This window comes from Clavelina lepadiformis, chromosome 6 (genome assembly GCF_947623445.1).
Source record: "Clavelina lepadiformis chromosome 6, kaClaLepa1.1, whole genome shotgun sequence".
NCBI lineage: Eukaryota > Metazoa > Chordata > Ascidiacea > Aplousobranchia > Clavelinidae > Clavelina > Clavelina lepadiformis.
In genome coordinates, this window is record NC_135245.1 from 15,275,754 (window position 1) to 15,292,908 (window position 17,155).

The window sequence follows — 17,155 nt, forward strand, 5'->3', positions numbered from 1 at the left end:
TTTTGTATGGTTTCAACACGGTTCCTCTTTTAGCATGCAGAGAGGGGGCAATTGATGGTCTAAGCGCAGGCTAAATAGGTGACATGTTGGACGTGTTAGAGCAGTGGTTCTCAACCGGGGGTCCGCGGACCCCCAGGGGTCCGCGAAACGTTTTCAGGGGGTCCTTGAGAACTTCGAAATTTGCAACATAAAGTACGAGTTTTTAAAATTTTTTTGCTGTTTATCATTGCTTTTTGAAATAGGCTGGAACATTTGCTTAATTGCCTATTGTGATGGGACAATACGAAAGCTTATTGAGATTTATCACCCGCAGGGAAGGCCTATTGTGATGCACTAGATTGCGGATTATACTAGAAGACAGCTGGATACAGTGATTTTAAGTTGCTGGAGATTGCACATAATCGCTTTCTCAGTTTTAGCTTGTAACTAGCAGCTTGTTGTGAGCAAGGTATAGATAACGCTTTGAAATAAACAAAAATATCCGCATAGTTTGATGTTATTGTGAATGAATAGCGCAGTTGTGCACCAAGACTATTAAGTAAAACTAAGCAAAGCAACATTTAAGTGCAGTCTCAGAACCCTTAGTTTGCTTAAACTTCAGGGGTCCGCCAACTGCTTTGACAGCACCAAAAGGGGTCCGCCAAGATCAGAAGGTTGAGAACCACTGTGTTAGAGTTATCCTCACCTTAACCATGCAAGAAAATTTGGGTCTAGTATACAAGTTCATAACAACAGGAAGCCTTTGTACACTAGACTCCAGCTACTCAAATTGTATCGTCATTTGACTGTGCATATTAGCCTAGACTCGAAAATTCCTTTGATGTCTGATGGAAAATTCGAAACTTTAAAAGATTTCACAGTTTTACAGGCATCATAAGCTGGTGATTTGTGCGACTAACTAGCATGCCGCTAATCACCTTCCTACCTTACAGCACACAAGTCACAGCTCAAGTAACAATAACATCTATCAGCGAACACGACCTAACCCATTCGTCCACAAAGTGCAAATTGGATTACCTAAGAATCTGTTTATATATGAACGTTTGTTACATGATAGACATCTTTTATACTTCTGTACAACGCCACTTTCCAACTGGTTTCAGTTTTTCCTAGGATGTTGTGGTCGGAAAAATAAAAACATTTACATTAACATAATAGTTTAAAGTATTATGTATATGATCAAGAATTGTGGGCTCAATTTTATCAATTTCGAACAAAGAAACAATAAACCGAACAAGGGGACCTGTAAAATGCTGGATAGTTTGCTGAAACATATTGAACCAAAGTCTCCCAATTTAACTGCTATGATCTTTGTTAGGCCTACGCGTATCGCTTTAAAACACAGGTAATATCAAACTAACGAAAAAATTCAAATTAATAGTTTTTGAGAAAAACGGTGCTACAGCTGCAGTTCTTAAACCGAAAAGCTCTTTACACTTCGAAAATGTAAGTTTCATTTGATTTGACCAACTTATAGGTTACGCTCTAAGTGAGTGATTTCATTTTTATCTGAACGTACTCAGTAGCCTATTATGTAGCTGTAAATAAAATATGTTTCAACTGAAATTGCCGTAGCCATTGCTACTTCGTGACATTAATTCTTGAGAAATGGAAAATGGTAGGCCGTGAGTTTGACAACACGCTGTGAGCGTTGTTGTCAAACGAATTAAAACCTGAACAGAACTGAACGGAAATTTCAGTACTGTATTCTACAATTAAAAGTAGCAAATTCATGTGAACATTAGCCTAAATCTTGAACTATGCACTTCAAATATGCTTGACTGTCAAGTAATCCTGTACGAAAGCTAACGATATTAATATGCTTAGTCACTGCAATGCTCATTTCTGCTGGTATGATGCTTATTGCTTTTATCAAATCAAGTTTAACTTCAGCATAATAGTCAAGTGTCAACCTGCAAATAACTAAAGCGTTTTATGAAAATCAATGTCTAATATATTTCAAGAATTCAACCATGTATAGGTTGGATAACTATGGTTAACCATATGTGTCAAAATTCGCTTTTTTCAACGCGTTCAAAAATTGTATATGCGTTCACAACTTACAAGAATGTCCGTGCTTTGTATAGCCTACGTATGATATTTTGCCTGGCCGAAAGGTTCAAAATAACGCGTCCAACGACTTGGCGTCCAACGAGTAAGTAAGTTATGCCAATGCCTTGACAAATTGTTAACGTGTTCACAATTTACGAGATCGTATAGTAATGAAACGTTTCGCCACCACAGCCATGTATCTTACACGATAATTCGTCGTGCATGCAATTTATGAACTCGTTATTTTGCACCTTTCGGCCAGCTAAATTATCATACATAGGCATTCGCGAATTACAAACATGCATGCAATTTGTGAAGGCGTTTGCAATCTAGGAAGGCGCTGAAAAAAAACGAATTTTGACACATACGGTTAACCATATAGTCTACAGCTTTAGGCTTTCCTCTATATGTTTTGTCAGATAATATTTTTCCTACATATTTATCAAATTAAACAATGGTTATCGTCGCAATAGCAGTTGTTGTTAGCTAGCTGTCTGGGTATGAGTCGAACAGCCATTAGGTGGTGCTGTCATCCAAACTTGCAGATGATTCAGACTCGGAGACACGATGGAACAACCGGTTATGATATGTACTGCGGTTGCTTCTCCGCACCACACTCACAAGTTGCAAAGTTTGCGTCTTGTAATTTCTGGAAATTTGACTTAATTAAGAATTAAGTCGGGCTTGCTTATTTGCTGGAGCAAACAGTTTTGATAGGAGCAGATGGAATAGATCCGCTATCTGATAGACGATAGAAAAACCAGCTCTATTACGGCGAAGCATTGTAGGTTTAATAACACATATCTTTTAAACCTAATGGTGTAGACTACGTGAAGTAAGCATATAAATTGCTAGGTTTTGTTTTACGTAATGATGCACCGCAAAATGAAATACCGGTAGATTTAACAATGAGAAGAAAATCTACTTTCATTATACAACTTCACAATTGGAACGTTCAATTGATCTCTCTTTTGAAAACAAAATTGTAGATTTAAATACATAGCAAAAGTGCCAGCATCACCGACAACGAAATAAAATAATAAAACATTAAAGAATTTATAAAAGGTTCCAAGTGATAAGACAGTAATTTAAAAGATGACACAGCTGTAATGACAACTTGAGGGATATAGCTTTCTCTCACATCAGTGGTAGATGGCAACGCCGTGGAATACTCGAACACAAAATGGCTGGGAAACACTGTTTCAACTTACGACTAAAAATTTTACATTCAGTCAGCGAGTCAAAAGTTCCCATAATCTTCTAGCTCGCCTATATATTTTAAGGTCAAAATATACGACAATTGCAGGAACGAAGTATAGTTGGGGTAAAGTGCTAATACCATTTACAATTACCATTGTTATTATAAGTAGGCCTAAGGTTTTTTTTGATAACAATATTTCCCGTTGTTGCTGTATAAGTTATTCTCTGTATGTATTTTGTTCTTGTAATTCCATTGCTGCTAATATTCGTAAGCATATAAGGAAACCGCAATATTGTTGATATTTGCCGATGTGACACTATTCCCTGATTTCAAAACCGTCTAATATAATTAATATTTAAGACCTTTTTTTTCGGTAACTTAATACTTTTCATAGATATGACGAGGCCTTACTATAGAATATAGATCGTCTATATCAGGCCTGGCCAGCCCGCGGCTCTTTGCACGGAATTATGCGGCTCTTTCGTTCATATTGAACCTCCGAAAGAGAGCACATTTTACCCATTTTAGGCAGATAAATAATACAGAAAAGTAATCTCTACTGGCTAATTTTCAATTGATATTTGCTAAATAATGACTGATTGCATCAGATTTCGACCCAGAATAAAGATGATCAAACTGAAACAATATCTGATGCAGTATTATGACGTAATAAGAAAAAGCGTCATAAATCATAATGTGTATCATGTGGCTCTTTGCGGTTAACACAGTAAGAAGTGAGGCTATTAGTCTCTGACTGGTTGGCCACCCCTGGTCTATATTATCACATCACACACGTTCTAGCAAAGTCACAATCCACGTTATAGTTTTAGAAAAGGCGTTTAGCTTGGTGAGACGGAAGTATCACACCGCCTTATTGATGACTGTTTCGCCCTTCACATTTCATGAAGAAGTCCTTCAATCTCAGATTTAGGTTTATCATTTTCAGCATGATTTCCTCACAACCGTTATACGTCTTGTTCTGCGCACCAAAAACTTAATTAATTGCCACCCATAAATAATATCAATCTTCATTTTCCGTTGAAAACCGTCCTCCAATCACCACCGACTTAATAAAAGTTTAAGAACATCTGCATTTTTTAACACATTTTTTTTGACGTTATGTGAAATTGTTTAAGAAAATCTAACATTGCTTACTTTGCCTTTATTATTCTTTGTATCCCATACACCTAATGTTTACTTAAATTGTATTAACATCCACTTTAATTCCAGTAATTTACAATATTACAATGTGTGTTTCTAATAAACACTTTGAATAGCAATTAATTAATGAAGCAAACAAATTTGCTTTAGTCTTTTTGCCACATGGTTAATGTAATCATTCCGTTCACTTGTTTGTCATGTCCTTCGCTGCAAAACCAATGCAATTGATGACTTTTGTTGAGGTCATGCTGTCTATTTAGTCGATTATCCGGTGTAGGTCACTTGTCTAGCACAGTTATGGGGCACTGTTCGTAAAAAAAGAATTAACAAAAAACCTGCGATTTTCGGACAAATTTTTTCGGCGCTTCAGTTAATTTGTAAAAAACTACTTAATAGAAGTCATTAGTTAAGTTGTCCAATCTAATTGTCGGGTAAAAATTTGTCCCTAAGTGGTGGGTTTTTTTGTTAAATCATCTTTTATAAACAGCACCCGATATCCAGTGCGCAAGTACGAAAACGCTGTAGCAATTTAACGAATTATGCTAGAATTCAGCAAATTGACTCCTACTTGCAGATATTAAGTGTATAGGCTATTAGGCACAAGTATTAATTTAATTTATAAGTGTTTTTAGCTATTTGAAAGGATGGTTAAAACAAGTAGTTGCTGTATGGATTTTCTCAAAAAAGCCAGGCAGTCCAAGGTAATTGCAGTTGTAATAGTCTCGACAACGCTGCTGATCGATTACATGCTCCTGCTAGCGATTGGTGAGCATATGACAAGAATATTTACTTAAAAAAACTTGCTTATGGAAATAATTAGACATTTGATTGTGTATGAATACTAAATAGTTGCAATATAATCTGTAGTAAATTTCGCAGTGGTGTCCTTTTACAGGTTGATTTACTCATCGCTAAATATAAAATTTCGTTTGTGTTTTTTTTCAGTTCCGGTTGTACCACCATTTTTATGGAAAATACATTTGAAGGAGCACCCGGAAATCAGTCAGAATCACGTAGATCAGGTCCACGACATAAGTACAGCTACCTCATACACACCAGCCTTTTCAAATTCCACTTTCATGGTTGAAGCGACGGCTCAACCACCAATGAAAGAGCTAGAAAGTGCCTATCTTGCTACACAGAGCGTCAAAATTGCCGCGGTTATTGCCGCCAAACCAGCTGTTCAGATTATTGCCAACATTTTTGTAGGCCCACTAATTGACAGAATTGGTTACCATATACCTCTCTTTGTCGGACTTGTAGTCATATGCTTTACAGCAATTAGTAAGTGGCCTTATTGTATAGTAATATATAGTTAATATATGTAGACCGTATAAGTTCTTGATTTGATGAAAGACTAATGAGTATGCGTTAGTTATACTGCGCAACTTAGAACCGTTATATAGCAGTGTTGTAAATGATGGCCTACAATGTAGAATGCGTTCTGTTCAGGCGTTATCAGTGGTTTTGCTATATGTATCCACTATCCAATTCACGGAAGGAATGTATGTGGCGCAATAGTATAAGAAATCTTTTATTTTTGCTCAGCTTTTGGTTTGGGTCAAACTTACGCTGTCTTGCTGATTTCGGTAGCTATACAGGGTATTGGTTCATCATGTGCTATGTCTAGTGGTATGACCATGCTAGCAAGCGTTTATATTGATCCGCAGAAACGCGGGCAAGTGATTGGGATATGCCTAAGCGCTATTGGGATTGGTTTGGTTGGTAAGTCAGGTTTTGAAGACTCTAAACTAAACACTAAATTCTAAACCGAAACATGTGAACGAAAAGCACTATTCTTACTCAATGATTATATGGTACACCTACGGTATTATTTACAAATGGCTGTGTTTACGACTAATAAGCCGGCCCGCCATATGGAAGTGTAATGAACGCGTTTGTTGGAAAACCTGCCACATTTCTATTGCTAGCCGGCATAACAATCCTAACAGGAATATGCCAAGTGTGTTACAGTTCTTTGAAGATTGAAAAAATACATGCGGTAAGCATAACGTTTACCCATGTATAGAAGAGGCTTTACTCCTTGTAAATACATTAAAAAACTTTCTTGTAGAATAACGAAGCTCCTTCGATGTGGATTCTGCTTAAAGATCCATACATTCTTTTGGCTGCATCGTCAATTTCGCTCGTCAACATAGTTTTTGGAGTTCTAAACTCTGGGTTACCGGCCTGGTTGATAAAAACGTTTAAATCTCCCAAATGGTTGATTGGTATGCGTGAAATATTAATTGAAAGATCGTCACATTGTTATATCGTATCGCCAGCTGTCATTTAAAACGTTGTGCTTAATAAAGTACACTTAAACCTACAAATATTTAGGTCTGGCTTACTTGCCATTGTGCATTGCTTACGCCGTTACCACCAACGTAATGTCATTTATTCCCGCCAAAACTTATCGATGGGCATTCGCGCTTGGCGGTGTTGTATCCTCTTCTCTTGGATGTCTATGTCTACCCTTTGCAACGAGGTCGGAAAAGAAGTCACAAAAAGGAAAAAAGTTGCCTTTCTGTAAAATAAATTGAGCTTATTTTCAGCTTTGCTGGTACCATTGGACCGGTTCTTTTGGTTGGAATTGGAAACGGCTTTTTAGAAGCAAACATATTCCCAATCTTAGCTGATCTCGTAGATTCCAGGCACAAATCAACATATGGAAGCGTTTACGCTATTGCTGATATAGCAATTTGTTTCGGATTTGCCATAGGTGAGCGTTAATGTAGAGTCTTGTAGACTACATAACTGATTTTCTCAAACGTAGAAGAAAACATGTTGCGGATGCTATGTAGATCGCTCATTTTCTACTACTGCAATACAGGATGGGGCTGTACCTTTAAATGTTATTGTTCCCAAAAAGTCCAGTCAATGGCGCACACAAACGGACAAGTTAATGTTTAAAACGTCAACAACTATAATTACGTATATTAAACGGCATCATACATTTATTTTGCGTATCTGTGCTGCGGAGTTGTCACTCTAACATCACACGCACCATAAATCGAGATTTTGTAATTTGTAGAGGAGAGCAGTTGGTACTTAGAAAGCAGGATCAGTAACGGTACCGGTACTTGGCAAAAAGTGTACCGACGATTACTGGTATTCGGTACTGTTTTACAAAAACAATTCGGTACTTTGTCGGTACTCTGTGTCGGTAGTTTTTGTTGTATAACTGTACAGCGCCTGTTGCAAGTGCATAATTTTTGCCCTAATTCAGGCCCAGCTACAGGTTACTCTAGGTCAACACATGTGTGACCTCACTCCTTGCGGCTTTCACAGACAAAAGAACAGCAAACGCCAAAAGTTGCGTTAATGTTTAATTAAAACAAAGTTTTGAAAATCATATTTCTCAAAACCTTGAAATGATCACTTGAAAAGTACCGAGTATCGGAACCGACTAAAATGTCTTGAAAAAGGTAATTCGGTAAAGGGATTTGGTACTTTTTTCCAAAAGTACCTACCGTATCGATATAGGTATAGGCTACTGCATGCCGACCTCTGGTGATTTGTACATTCCAAATTATTCACCGCAGCTACTGTTTTCATGTCATTTTTGGACAGAAAAATGGAGCAAGTGCTAATGAACTGTATAAGATTAGGCTGCCGACAGGGCCCAAACGTGTGTTGACACCCTGAACTATCCGTTTATCTTACAGGTCCTTTACTTTTGGGTGGTTTAATTCAAGTTCTTAATTTTCCATGGATCCTGAGAATAGTCTTCATACTGCTGCTTCTTTACGCTCCTTTGTTGGCATTGTTAAAGAATGCAATTAAACATCCTCAAAGCGAAAGACAGGTAATTTTGTTTTATGACATAGAAATAAATGTTTGAATTTTTCGCCAATATTCTAGCGACTCATTTCATTTCAAGCTATACGTATATATTTTAAAAGTATGATTTGTTTTAGTAAAATACTGTTTTTTCAAGCCCCTCATTGATGAACTCGATTGAACTTGGACGCCATGGCATGCCAAAACTTGAATTGACAACCTTCATGACAAGAAAATGTTAGCGATTGACATTTTAGAGTTAGACTCCATATGATAGTTTGCTTCTAGACAAGTGTCTAAAAATTTGTATATTACTGTAAGCTAAATACAAAAAATCGGTGTTTATTTTTAAGTATCTTTTAGTCCTTTCACTAAGCGCAAATTAAAATTTTTAGATTAAGCCTGTAGCTGTCCATTTTTCATTATTCTACACTCTGTGTCTTGTATCGTAGCCTATCGTCGTATAGCATTGCACTGACCTCAAATTTGGAAAAATACGCCAAGTATGACATTCCGTTTTCATAAAACGATGCAGAAAGCAGATATGATGTCACCGAATCCTATACCTCTGTATATGTGTATGTAGCTTCGGCCATAAAGTCAGGACAATATTTTAATACAATGTAAGCAGAGCAAATGAATGTGGATTAGTATTACAGTGTACGAAAATGTGTCTCCGCTGTCTTATTCTTTGTTGCTTCTTATTTGAATAACGTTTTGTATAGATATAGGGAGTATAGACATATAAGTTATAAGATATATATAAGTATAGACACTAGGGCAGGGGTTCTTAAAGTATGGGTCGCGACCCAAACATGGGTCGCGGAGGGTCAGAAAATGGGTCGCGACATAGTGACATAGGTGGGTCGCGACATAGGTTAATATAATATAATATAGGTCTATAGGACATTAAAATGGGTCGCGACATAGGTTTGGGTCGTGAGGTGATCATGAAACTCAGATTTGGGTCGCGCTCAAAAAAGTTTAAGAACCGCTGCACTAGGGTGATTAGCAGGCTTGTCCATGGGAATGGGATTCCCACGGGAATCCCATGGGAAATGTCCCATGGGATGGGATGGGATGGGACAGCACGAATTGCAATTCCCATGGCATTGAAAATTTGCTAAATGAGCACAGTGACTCGGAATATAAGTACCAATGATAATAAATTGTCATAGATAGACAACTTTTCTGAACTTTAAAGTTAACAAAGTCAATAAATTTTGTCGTTTTGTATCTCTCTTTGTACATGTAGTCAATTCTAATAGACATTAGACTTAAATTTCTATAAATTTAATAACATTTATTGAATTGTATTTTGATGGGATGGCATGGGATGGGATGGGATGGAACAGAAAAAAATGTCCCATGGACAAGCCTGGTGATTAGGCAGTTAGCCTACGTACATCCCAGAAAAGAAAAGACAGCCAAACAAGAAAACAATAATCTTACATTGTCTGATATTAGGCATGAAATAAGCTAAAAGTATTGGTTATGAGTAGATTAACAAGAGTTTCTCTATAACTTTTTTCCAAATGAATCTCCTGATGAAAATCAAAGATCCTCACAGATATTTTTTTTAGTTTAGCTAAAGCATTTCTAGTTAATATCTGAGACCAAACTGATTATATAGGATGAAACGATCGATTACATACAGTGCTTCGTGAAGAGTCAACCTGATAGAGATAAGAGAAAATTATTCAAATACATTACATTATTATGACAGCACTACAGAGGAATAGGCTATCTATTTTCAACTTCACGTACTAACAGCCATTGCAGTATCTTCGTCTTTCCAACCTCGATCTCTCCTCATTTTGGTCGTCTGGCGGCGCATCCATTAAGTCACCGTGAACTGAAATATCAGCCTTGGAGTTCGTGCCAAAATCGAAAGAGGAGCAACCGGAGTCCAAGAAGAAAAGAGAAAGTTAATTGTCTCTTTTCACCATTGACGCAATTTTATCGAAGGACTCCAAGAATTGCAGCAAAGATCATCCTGAATTCAGACTCAAGCACTTGGTAGTGTTAAGACGCGAGCGTCAAGCCCAAATAAGTCGTTGGAATCTTACATGTCACCAGTTTGTGATGATTTTATACAATTGTTTGCAAATCAAATGCCGCATAGAATACGGAAATCGGCAAAGCAAAGCATTGCGTTACGTGTCGTCTATGCATGACTTCCTGTGTCGTTATAAATCGTGACGTGAATTATTCTTTCGTTTATAGCTATTTGTTGCGACACAGTCTACGAAGTTAACCATAGAAAGTGGTCGACTTTATTATGTAGCTGTCACAATGTCTTATTTAATGTAATCGTTTAAACAACAAACAATATAACCAGTTTATACAGTTGTCATGGTATACAATTGATTCTAAGATTAAGAGAAGCGAAACAACGACCTGAGACTCATTTCATTTCGAGGACATTAAGCAATTCTACAGACAAACATTGTAATTGAAGTGGTCGTCCCTACAGGCTAAGGAACGATAAACATTCATTTCATTACAAGTTTATGGTAACGTCGTCAGCGCAGCTTCACCTAGGAAATTTCTTTGGCAATCCAGTAATACAGCCGGTTCTCCCAGGAATTGACAGTACATACACATTCCAATCGACATTCTACAAAACCTACATGGAACGTTACAATCTAGATCAGATGGCCAATCCATATCTTGCTAGCAATGGTTTTGCGATCTTCTCGATGACAACCATCGTAAGCTGGCCGTTCCCTACTTTTCCTTTGCTTTGGACCGGGCTCACAACAGAAATCGCCGGTAGACCGGAGAGCAAGTCACAGTGGGAGCTAGTTTTATACTTGAAGTTGCGTTTAGTATGTGGTCAATACTTATAAATAATAAAATAGCCTGTAGTTTTTAACCTTTGTCCTACTGCATGGGTACAATTGTATCCTTTCCAATTTTAAATTAAGGCAGTCTTTTTTCTAGAAACCTGAGGGACCTGAGATTTCCTGACATCTCTACATCTTTGTGTTAGATTATGCAGAGTAAATTTCGGCAAAAAATCTTTACACGTTACCGAGATAGAGGATCGAGTTGTTTTTACACCCTTAAGAGGCGGCATGGGTACAATTGTACCCTTACACATTTTGTATCGAAATGACGCCGGAATACATAACACAAAGACAATTTTTCGAATGTTGAGTGAAACAGATGACAGAAATGATTTATTTGGTACAGAAATATGAAAGAAAACTTAATCGAGGTGGTTTTAGTCCGTTTCACAAGTAATGCACTTTGTTTTTGTTACTGAGTGTTCGTCGCAAACAGGCTGAACGCAAACCACGCAGCTTTTCCTGGTGTTTCGTCGTTTTTGTTTCTGGTGTCTGCCACATAGCAATTTCCAACAATCGGTGTAGCTCCATTACTTCCATGGGGTTCTTTGGAGTTAGTTCGCCTTCTGGCGGTGTCGCAGTGTGCCGTCCTAGAACCATTTCCACTGCAGCTCGAAGGAAACGGTTTCTCATCACCATCCGGTTGGCAGAGCGAGCTTCCGAGCCTTGATTATCTAGGGTTTGCTTGATTGCGTCGCTTCGACTTCTCCAGTCATGTGCATGGATGATAGAAGAGCACGACCGATTTTTTTACTTTGGCACATATCAACAGACTCTTGCATCTTGATGGTAGACGAAATTGGTCGAGTAAACAGCCCTTTTCTTGGCAGGCTGCATGTTGCTAGGCAAAAACCTTTTGTTTTTTCTAACTGTTCCAACTAAAGTCATGTCCCATGTGTTCATTACATAGCTAGCTGTGCCTGTAAAGAAAGTATCGGTGGTGACATTTCTTCCAGAGCCTTTATACAAACAAGCCAGGTTCGGAACTGCTCGCTCACCAATATTTACTTGTCCGGGACCATCTGCTGGTTTACCAGCATAAATCTGACCATGTAGCGGGTGGGAGTTTGATGCATCCTGAGCCCAGAAATCCTTGATGCCACATTTAGCCGTTTTTTATAATTATATACTGTGTAAATTTAGTATGTCCTCGATATGGAAACAATTGTTCATCTATGGTGATACATTCATGTGGTTTGTAGGCTCTCTCCAAATTTTTATTCAGCATGAGCCAAATATCTCGTATTGGTGCAGCTTTATCTTTCTACACATGCTCTGCACAGGTATTTTCGTTGTCAAATGTAATAAATCTGAGCATCATCTTGAAGCGATCTCGAAACATAGCTGCACGTACAAGAGGCAAAGCATCTAATTTCCACATATCTTCCAGATTATCTTTGTTATTTCTGCGTACACCAGCAACAATAAGGATGCCAATAAATGCTAAAGAATCTATGCTAAATTTCGAATCGGTGAAATGCCATGCAATATCAGCGGAAATTTATGGGAGTTGAGGACAGGGGCATAATGAGCTGTTTTTCTGAGTATAATCGACGTCACAAAGATAACATATCATATAACGTTGTTCAATGTCTACGTGGCCTAACAACACGTGTGATACTTATGTAGAGCACAGTATTTAAACATTCGGACCATTAAATACGGCACACCGTACAAAAAGTATAACTAATTTGGGAATTTCAATATAAAATGTATATGGGTACAATTGTACCCATACCGCCTTTTAGCGGTGTAAAATTATGCAGTAGGACAAAGGTTAAACACGTTATTTTCGTTTCCTTTGCGGATTTTTTTGTACAGATCCTTTTTTACACTAAGTTAGGCTTTCGGATCACCGATCGAACAACGCTTAACGCAAAGCAATGTTGATAGTTTTTGTCGGTCTCCCAAATCCGATAAAAGCAAACAAATACTTACGATCTTCACGTCGGAACAACTAAACTGCCTAGAGCAGGGGTGGGCAACATACGGCCCGCGGGCCGGGTCCGGCCCGCAGACAGTTCAGTTTTGATTTCAGCAGCTATTGAAGTACATTATTCATTAATAAATTCATTAAATACTGTTTTTGGTCTCTATGCTTAAAACTTAAAGTTTACATTAAATACGATTTATTCCTTGTATAGGTGGATAAATACACGATTAATGTATCGATTCAGGAATCCGGCCCGCCAAGTACTTTATTTTCTCATATCAGGCCCGACGACCAAAAAAGTTTCCCGCCCCTGGCCTAGAGCGTGAATTCGAGAAGCAACATTACATGGTCGAAAACGAAAGATACTTTCTGGCAAGACAATTGAACCTGAAGGTGGCTCAGACACGGAGAAGTTCCATTTTATTGCTACTTTTGCAATGGTAATTATAGTTAATAAAACTTTTCACTAATGTGGTGCTTTGTCTTTTGGTAAACATTTAGTAAAGATTTAGGTAAAGATTGGCTCCAAAATCGACGCATCAAATGGCGGAAAGAGCGACAGCAAGCTGGAAATTTTAACAACATGATGCAACCTGCTCCATCGAAATCAAATTTCAGTCATTTGTGCGAACAAGCAGCAGCCTCTTCAGATTACAGATAGGAGACCGGGGGAGAGGAGGAGACCGGGGCTAGTTGGAAGTGATTTGAACACGGGGTTAGTTGAAACATCGCTGTTTTTGTACTCCCCGAACATCTTTGTAAATCTTTACTGCCTCTTAGTGATTGACAGCGATGTTATCTATTCGCCATGTTAATTTTATTGGTCTCAGAGCAGAAGCACAAGAGTTGTACACGTTTTTCTGTTTTTTACACTTTGAACTAAAATTCAAGCTTGTTGGTAAATATAGTGTAACATAGTGCTCTAGAGAGATAAGTGAAAGTTGATTAGTCTATATTGACCGTAGGTGCCATGGTACCAGAAAAGGCAGAGGCAATTAAATTACCTGGTTTAGTGGCTACATAAAAAGTAAGTTTTCTCAACCATATGCACACGGGGTTAGTTGGAAAAATTTTAACGGGGTTAGTTGGAACATGTTCTATGATAGGTCTTCACCATCAACAATTGATCATCCTATGAATGTCACACCTGAAAGCATAAGGCCATTTACAAAAGCTGCTCCCAGAAAGAGGAAATCCAACATAAATCGCGGAAGAACCAGGATTTTAACTGACACCCCTGAAAAACAGGAACTTATGGCACAGGTTGAAAAAAGAAAAAGACAAGTAAGAAAATTTGTAAACGCTTGATAAATGCTTCAAAGTCTGACCCTGACGAAGCACCGCCACCACTCTTATCAGATGAAGAGGACTGCTCAGACGGGAGTACAACAAACGATGAAGAAATGATAGAGGTTAATCAACCAAGTGACATTAAAGAAGGTGAATTTGTACTGGTCAAATTTTCTGCAAAAAAAAGTGTGCAGTACTACGTTGGACAAGTAAGTGATGTTTTTGAAGATGGGACGTTACCTTCAAATTTTTGAAGCGCTCCACTCACTCTAAATTAGCGAGTGAACGCCCCTCGTTTATTTTTCCTATGAAAACTGACGAATCAGAATTCACCCAAAATTTAAAAGACATTGTATTCAAATTGCCTGTTCCTTTGAACAGAAGAGGAACGAAAGGCAGTCAGCAGAAATTTATCTTCCCTGTTGACTTGTCAGGCTACAATCCACAATAGATTGAATGATTTCAAAGAACAGACACTTTTCAATACTGTATATAACAAATCGATGTATGTTCTAACTAACCCCGTGTGGTGTTCCAACAAGCCCCGGCTCCGGGGTTAGTTGGAACACGTGACTGATGTCTGAAAAATTGAAGTTTCTGCGTAAACGTGTAACAATTTCTGGTCAGTCTTTTGTAATAAGTTGTACATCATCGTAGTCATTATGCTAGACTAGACAAAGGTTTCAAAGATCATTCTGAATTTTGGTGGTTTAAATTTTCCTAAAATCTCTTCCAACTAACCCCGGTCTCCCCTAAACTGTTTATTTGTTGTTCCTTATCCGTGTTAAGTTCGCGCCAATTAGGACGAAACTTGAATTGTGGTTTTTAACATTCGCAGTGTTTATGTTTTCTCCCCTGCCTGTAATTTAGACTTGTTTATGCCATAGTGTAGGCCTACCGTTGTTGTTTGTGCAAGAAAGAATGAAATATTGAAAACCCTATGAATAATATTGGTTCATGCATCAGCAGGAAGTTCTGTAAATTTGCTCGTAAAAATGTTTGCAAGGATTACTCTCCTATTTGTCTAATAGCTTAATAGACATTTCCGAAACTAATAAACAAATAGAAGGTTCAACTTACAGCGGAGTTGAAATTACACAACTTTCCCCTGTATTGCTGATGTTGCATACGTCTTTAGCAGTGCTCTTTAACCGGTGTGCACCAAAATATGCATGGGGTGCACCAGTACGAAAAGGTATACAAGGGTAGGCCTACATCAGAAACTTATCACACTAAAGAGATACTAAATTTTTACAAAAACTTTCTGTGAGCAAAAATGAACCATTAATATTTGACTTTGAATGCTGTTTTATGACATGCAGTGTGATAGCAGCAGCCTGCAGCCATAATCCAACTCTCACCGACAGTATGCAAAACTTCGGCAGCTCCGCTCGGTTTAATTGACATGATGATATGCATAATGATTTATCATATCGCTTTTTACCTCAATTTACCGTTTAAGTAAACAGGGTTCAGGAGTTCGTCACAACAACTTTAAGGATTTACCAAGGCAATTGCGTCAGAACCATGTCTATCCTAGGCTATATCACTAAATCTCATGATAAATATCAAACCCTACAATAAAAGAAAACATACATCGTGGCCTACATAACAATTACAAACGATAACGATAAGTAGATTAGCTATATTTGCGTATCATGTGCACAAACTACTGGACAAGAACTAATATTTGGGACAAGATTTAACGGTAAATCGCATTGTTCGTACAGCTGGTTCTACACAGAGATTTCACTCGAGCGTATTTAACGTTTATTTGGCATCACCGATCGAAGGAGTGAGCTGGTTAAGTTAGATAAACATTCGACCTTGACAAATCTTTGGGCAGATGCAGACCTATTTATTACAGCTTTAGATAATTCACTACAGTCAGGTAAACCGCTTCACGCTGGTTAATTATAATATAAAGATTAATTAAGTTTAAAAATAACGGTATATGTTTTACAACAAAATTTGAGAATATCAATGAACGTTAGCCAGAGCATGCAGAAGATTCGCAATTTAACCGTTTTCAGCGTTACCAAAACAAATTTGATCACAATTGATTCGAAGTTGCATAACTTATATCGCTTTCGTTAGTAGTGGTGATGAATAATTACATCTTGAAAATTAAAATAAATTCGGCGTTCTAATTACAAGTTCAAAAATAACTTGAGAAATCAAAAAAACAAATTTAATTTGGTAAAAAGAGCTGAAACGGCAAAAATAACAGCCTCTTTTTATCAAGTAGTTTGAGCGGTTGCCCAAGTCTGATATTTTGTGCTGCTTAAATACAGCATTTGAAGGTGGCTTGCAATTACCTTTAATAACTGCTTTGTAGCCTAAACTTAACACAATAACTTTGGACCTTAGCAATCCCATTCTCTGCTGTCTATTCAAATTTTAGTTTTCTTCCAACGAGCTTAATTTTTTAATTTCAATAACACCGGCTTAATGTCTTATTTTCTTAGTAGTACTTTTCCAGCCTGGTTTCCTACTACTGGTTTTGTAACTGTTCCTTGTCCAATACAATATTTGGTGCTGTCGTGGTTTATAATAAAGGTCATTTTGTATTTCTTTCTCTTAGTTTAATTTTTTGTGTGTGACATATTTAAGAATACGAATAGGAATACCCCACCACGCTTGTGACGAAAAAAAAATGATTGACACCAGCTTAAAACAGGTGGTATTTCTCAAAAGAGGGTATTTCCAGAAACAAGATCTCGTGCTCTTGTTGGGGATTCGTGCCAACATGGTGGCGGGAAATGAAACGTTGGTGGAAAAAATGGAAATAAAAGAAATTGAGATGTTAAAGTTTGTTAATTTGTCTTCTACTGATTGGATTCGACGTTGATTCATAATGATTGATTTAAATAGCCAGCTCGG

General features: G+C 37.7%; 1 protein-coding gene across 1 annotated transcript; it reads left to right on the forward strand.

Moving 5' to 3' along the window:
• The first annotated feature begins 5,008 nt into the window (after positions 1–5,008).
• Positions 5,009–8,785, forward strand: LOC143461997 (chromaffin granule amine transporter-like). Its single transcript, XM_076959973.1, has 9 exons — positions 5,009–5,179; positions 5,360–5,698; positions 5,963–6,139; positions 6,280–6,416; positions 6,489–6,645; positions 6,755–6,902; positions 6,970–7,136; positions 8,083–8,222; positions 8,355–8,785. The coding sequence occupies exons 1-9, from the start codon at positions 5,059–5,061 to the stop codon at positions 8,376–8,378; spliced, it is 1,410 nt and encodes a 469-aa protein (XP_076816088.1). The 5' UTR covers positions 5,009–5,058; the 3' UTR covers positions 8,379–8,785.
• Positions 8,786–17,155: the final 8,370 nt, after the last annotated feature.

Bases quoted from the DNA above. Each gene is read 5' to 3' on its own strand.
- LOC143461997 (XM_076959973.1), top strand. From the start codon at position 5,059: ATGGTTAAAACAAGTAGTTGCTGTATGGATTTTCTCAAAAAAGCCAGG. The intron at 5,699-5,962 runs GTAAGTGGCCTT...ATTTTTGCTCAG, and splicing joins CATATGCTTTACAGCAATTA to CTTTTGGTTTGGGTCAAACT. The intron at 6,140-6,279 runs GTAAGTCAGGTT...ACGACTAATAAG, and splicing joins TATTGGGATTGGTTTGGTTG to CCGGCCCGCCATATGGAAGT.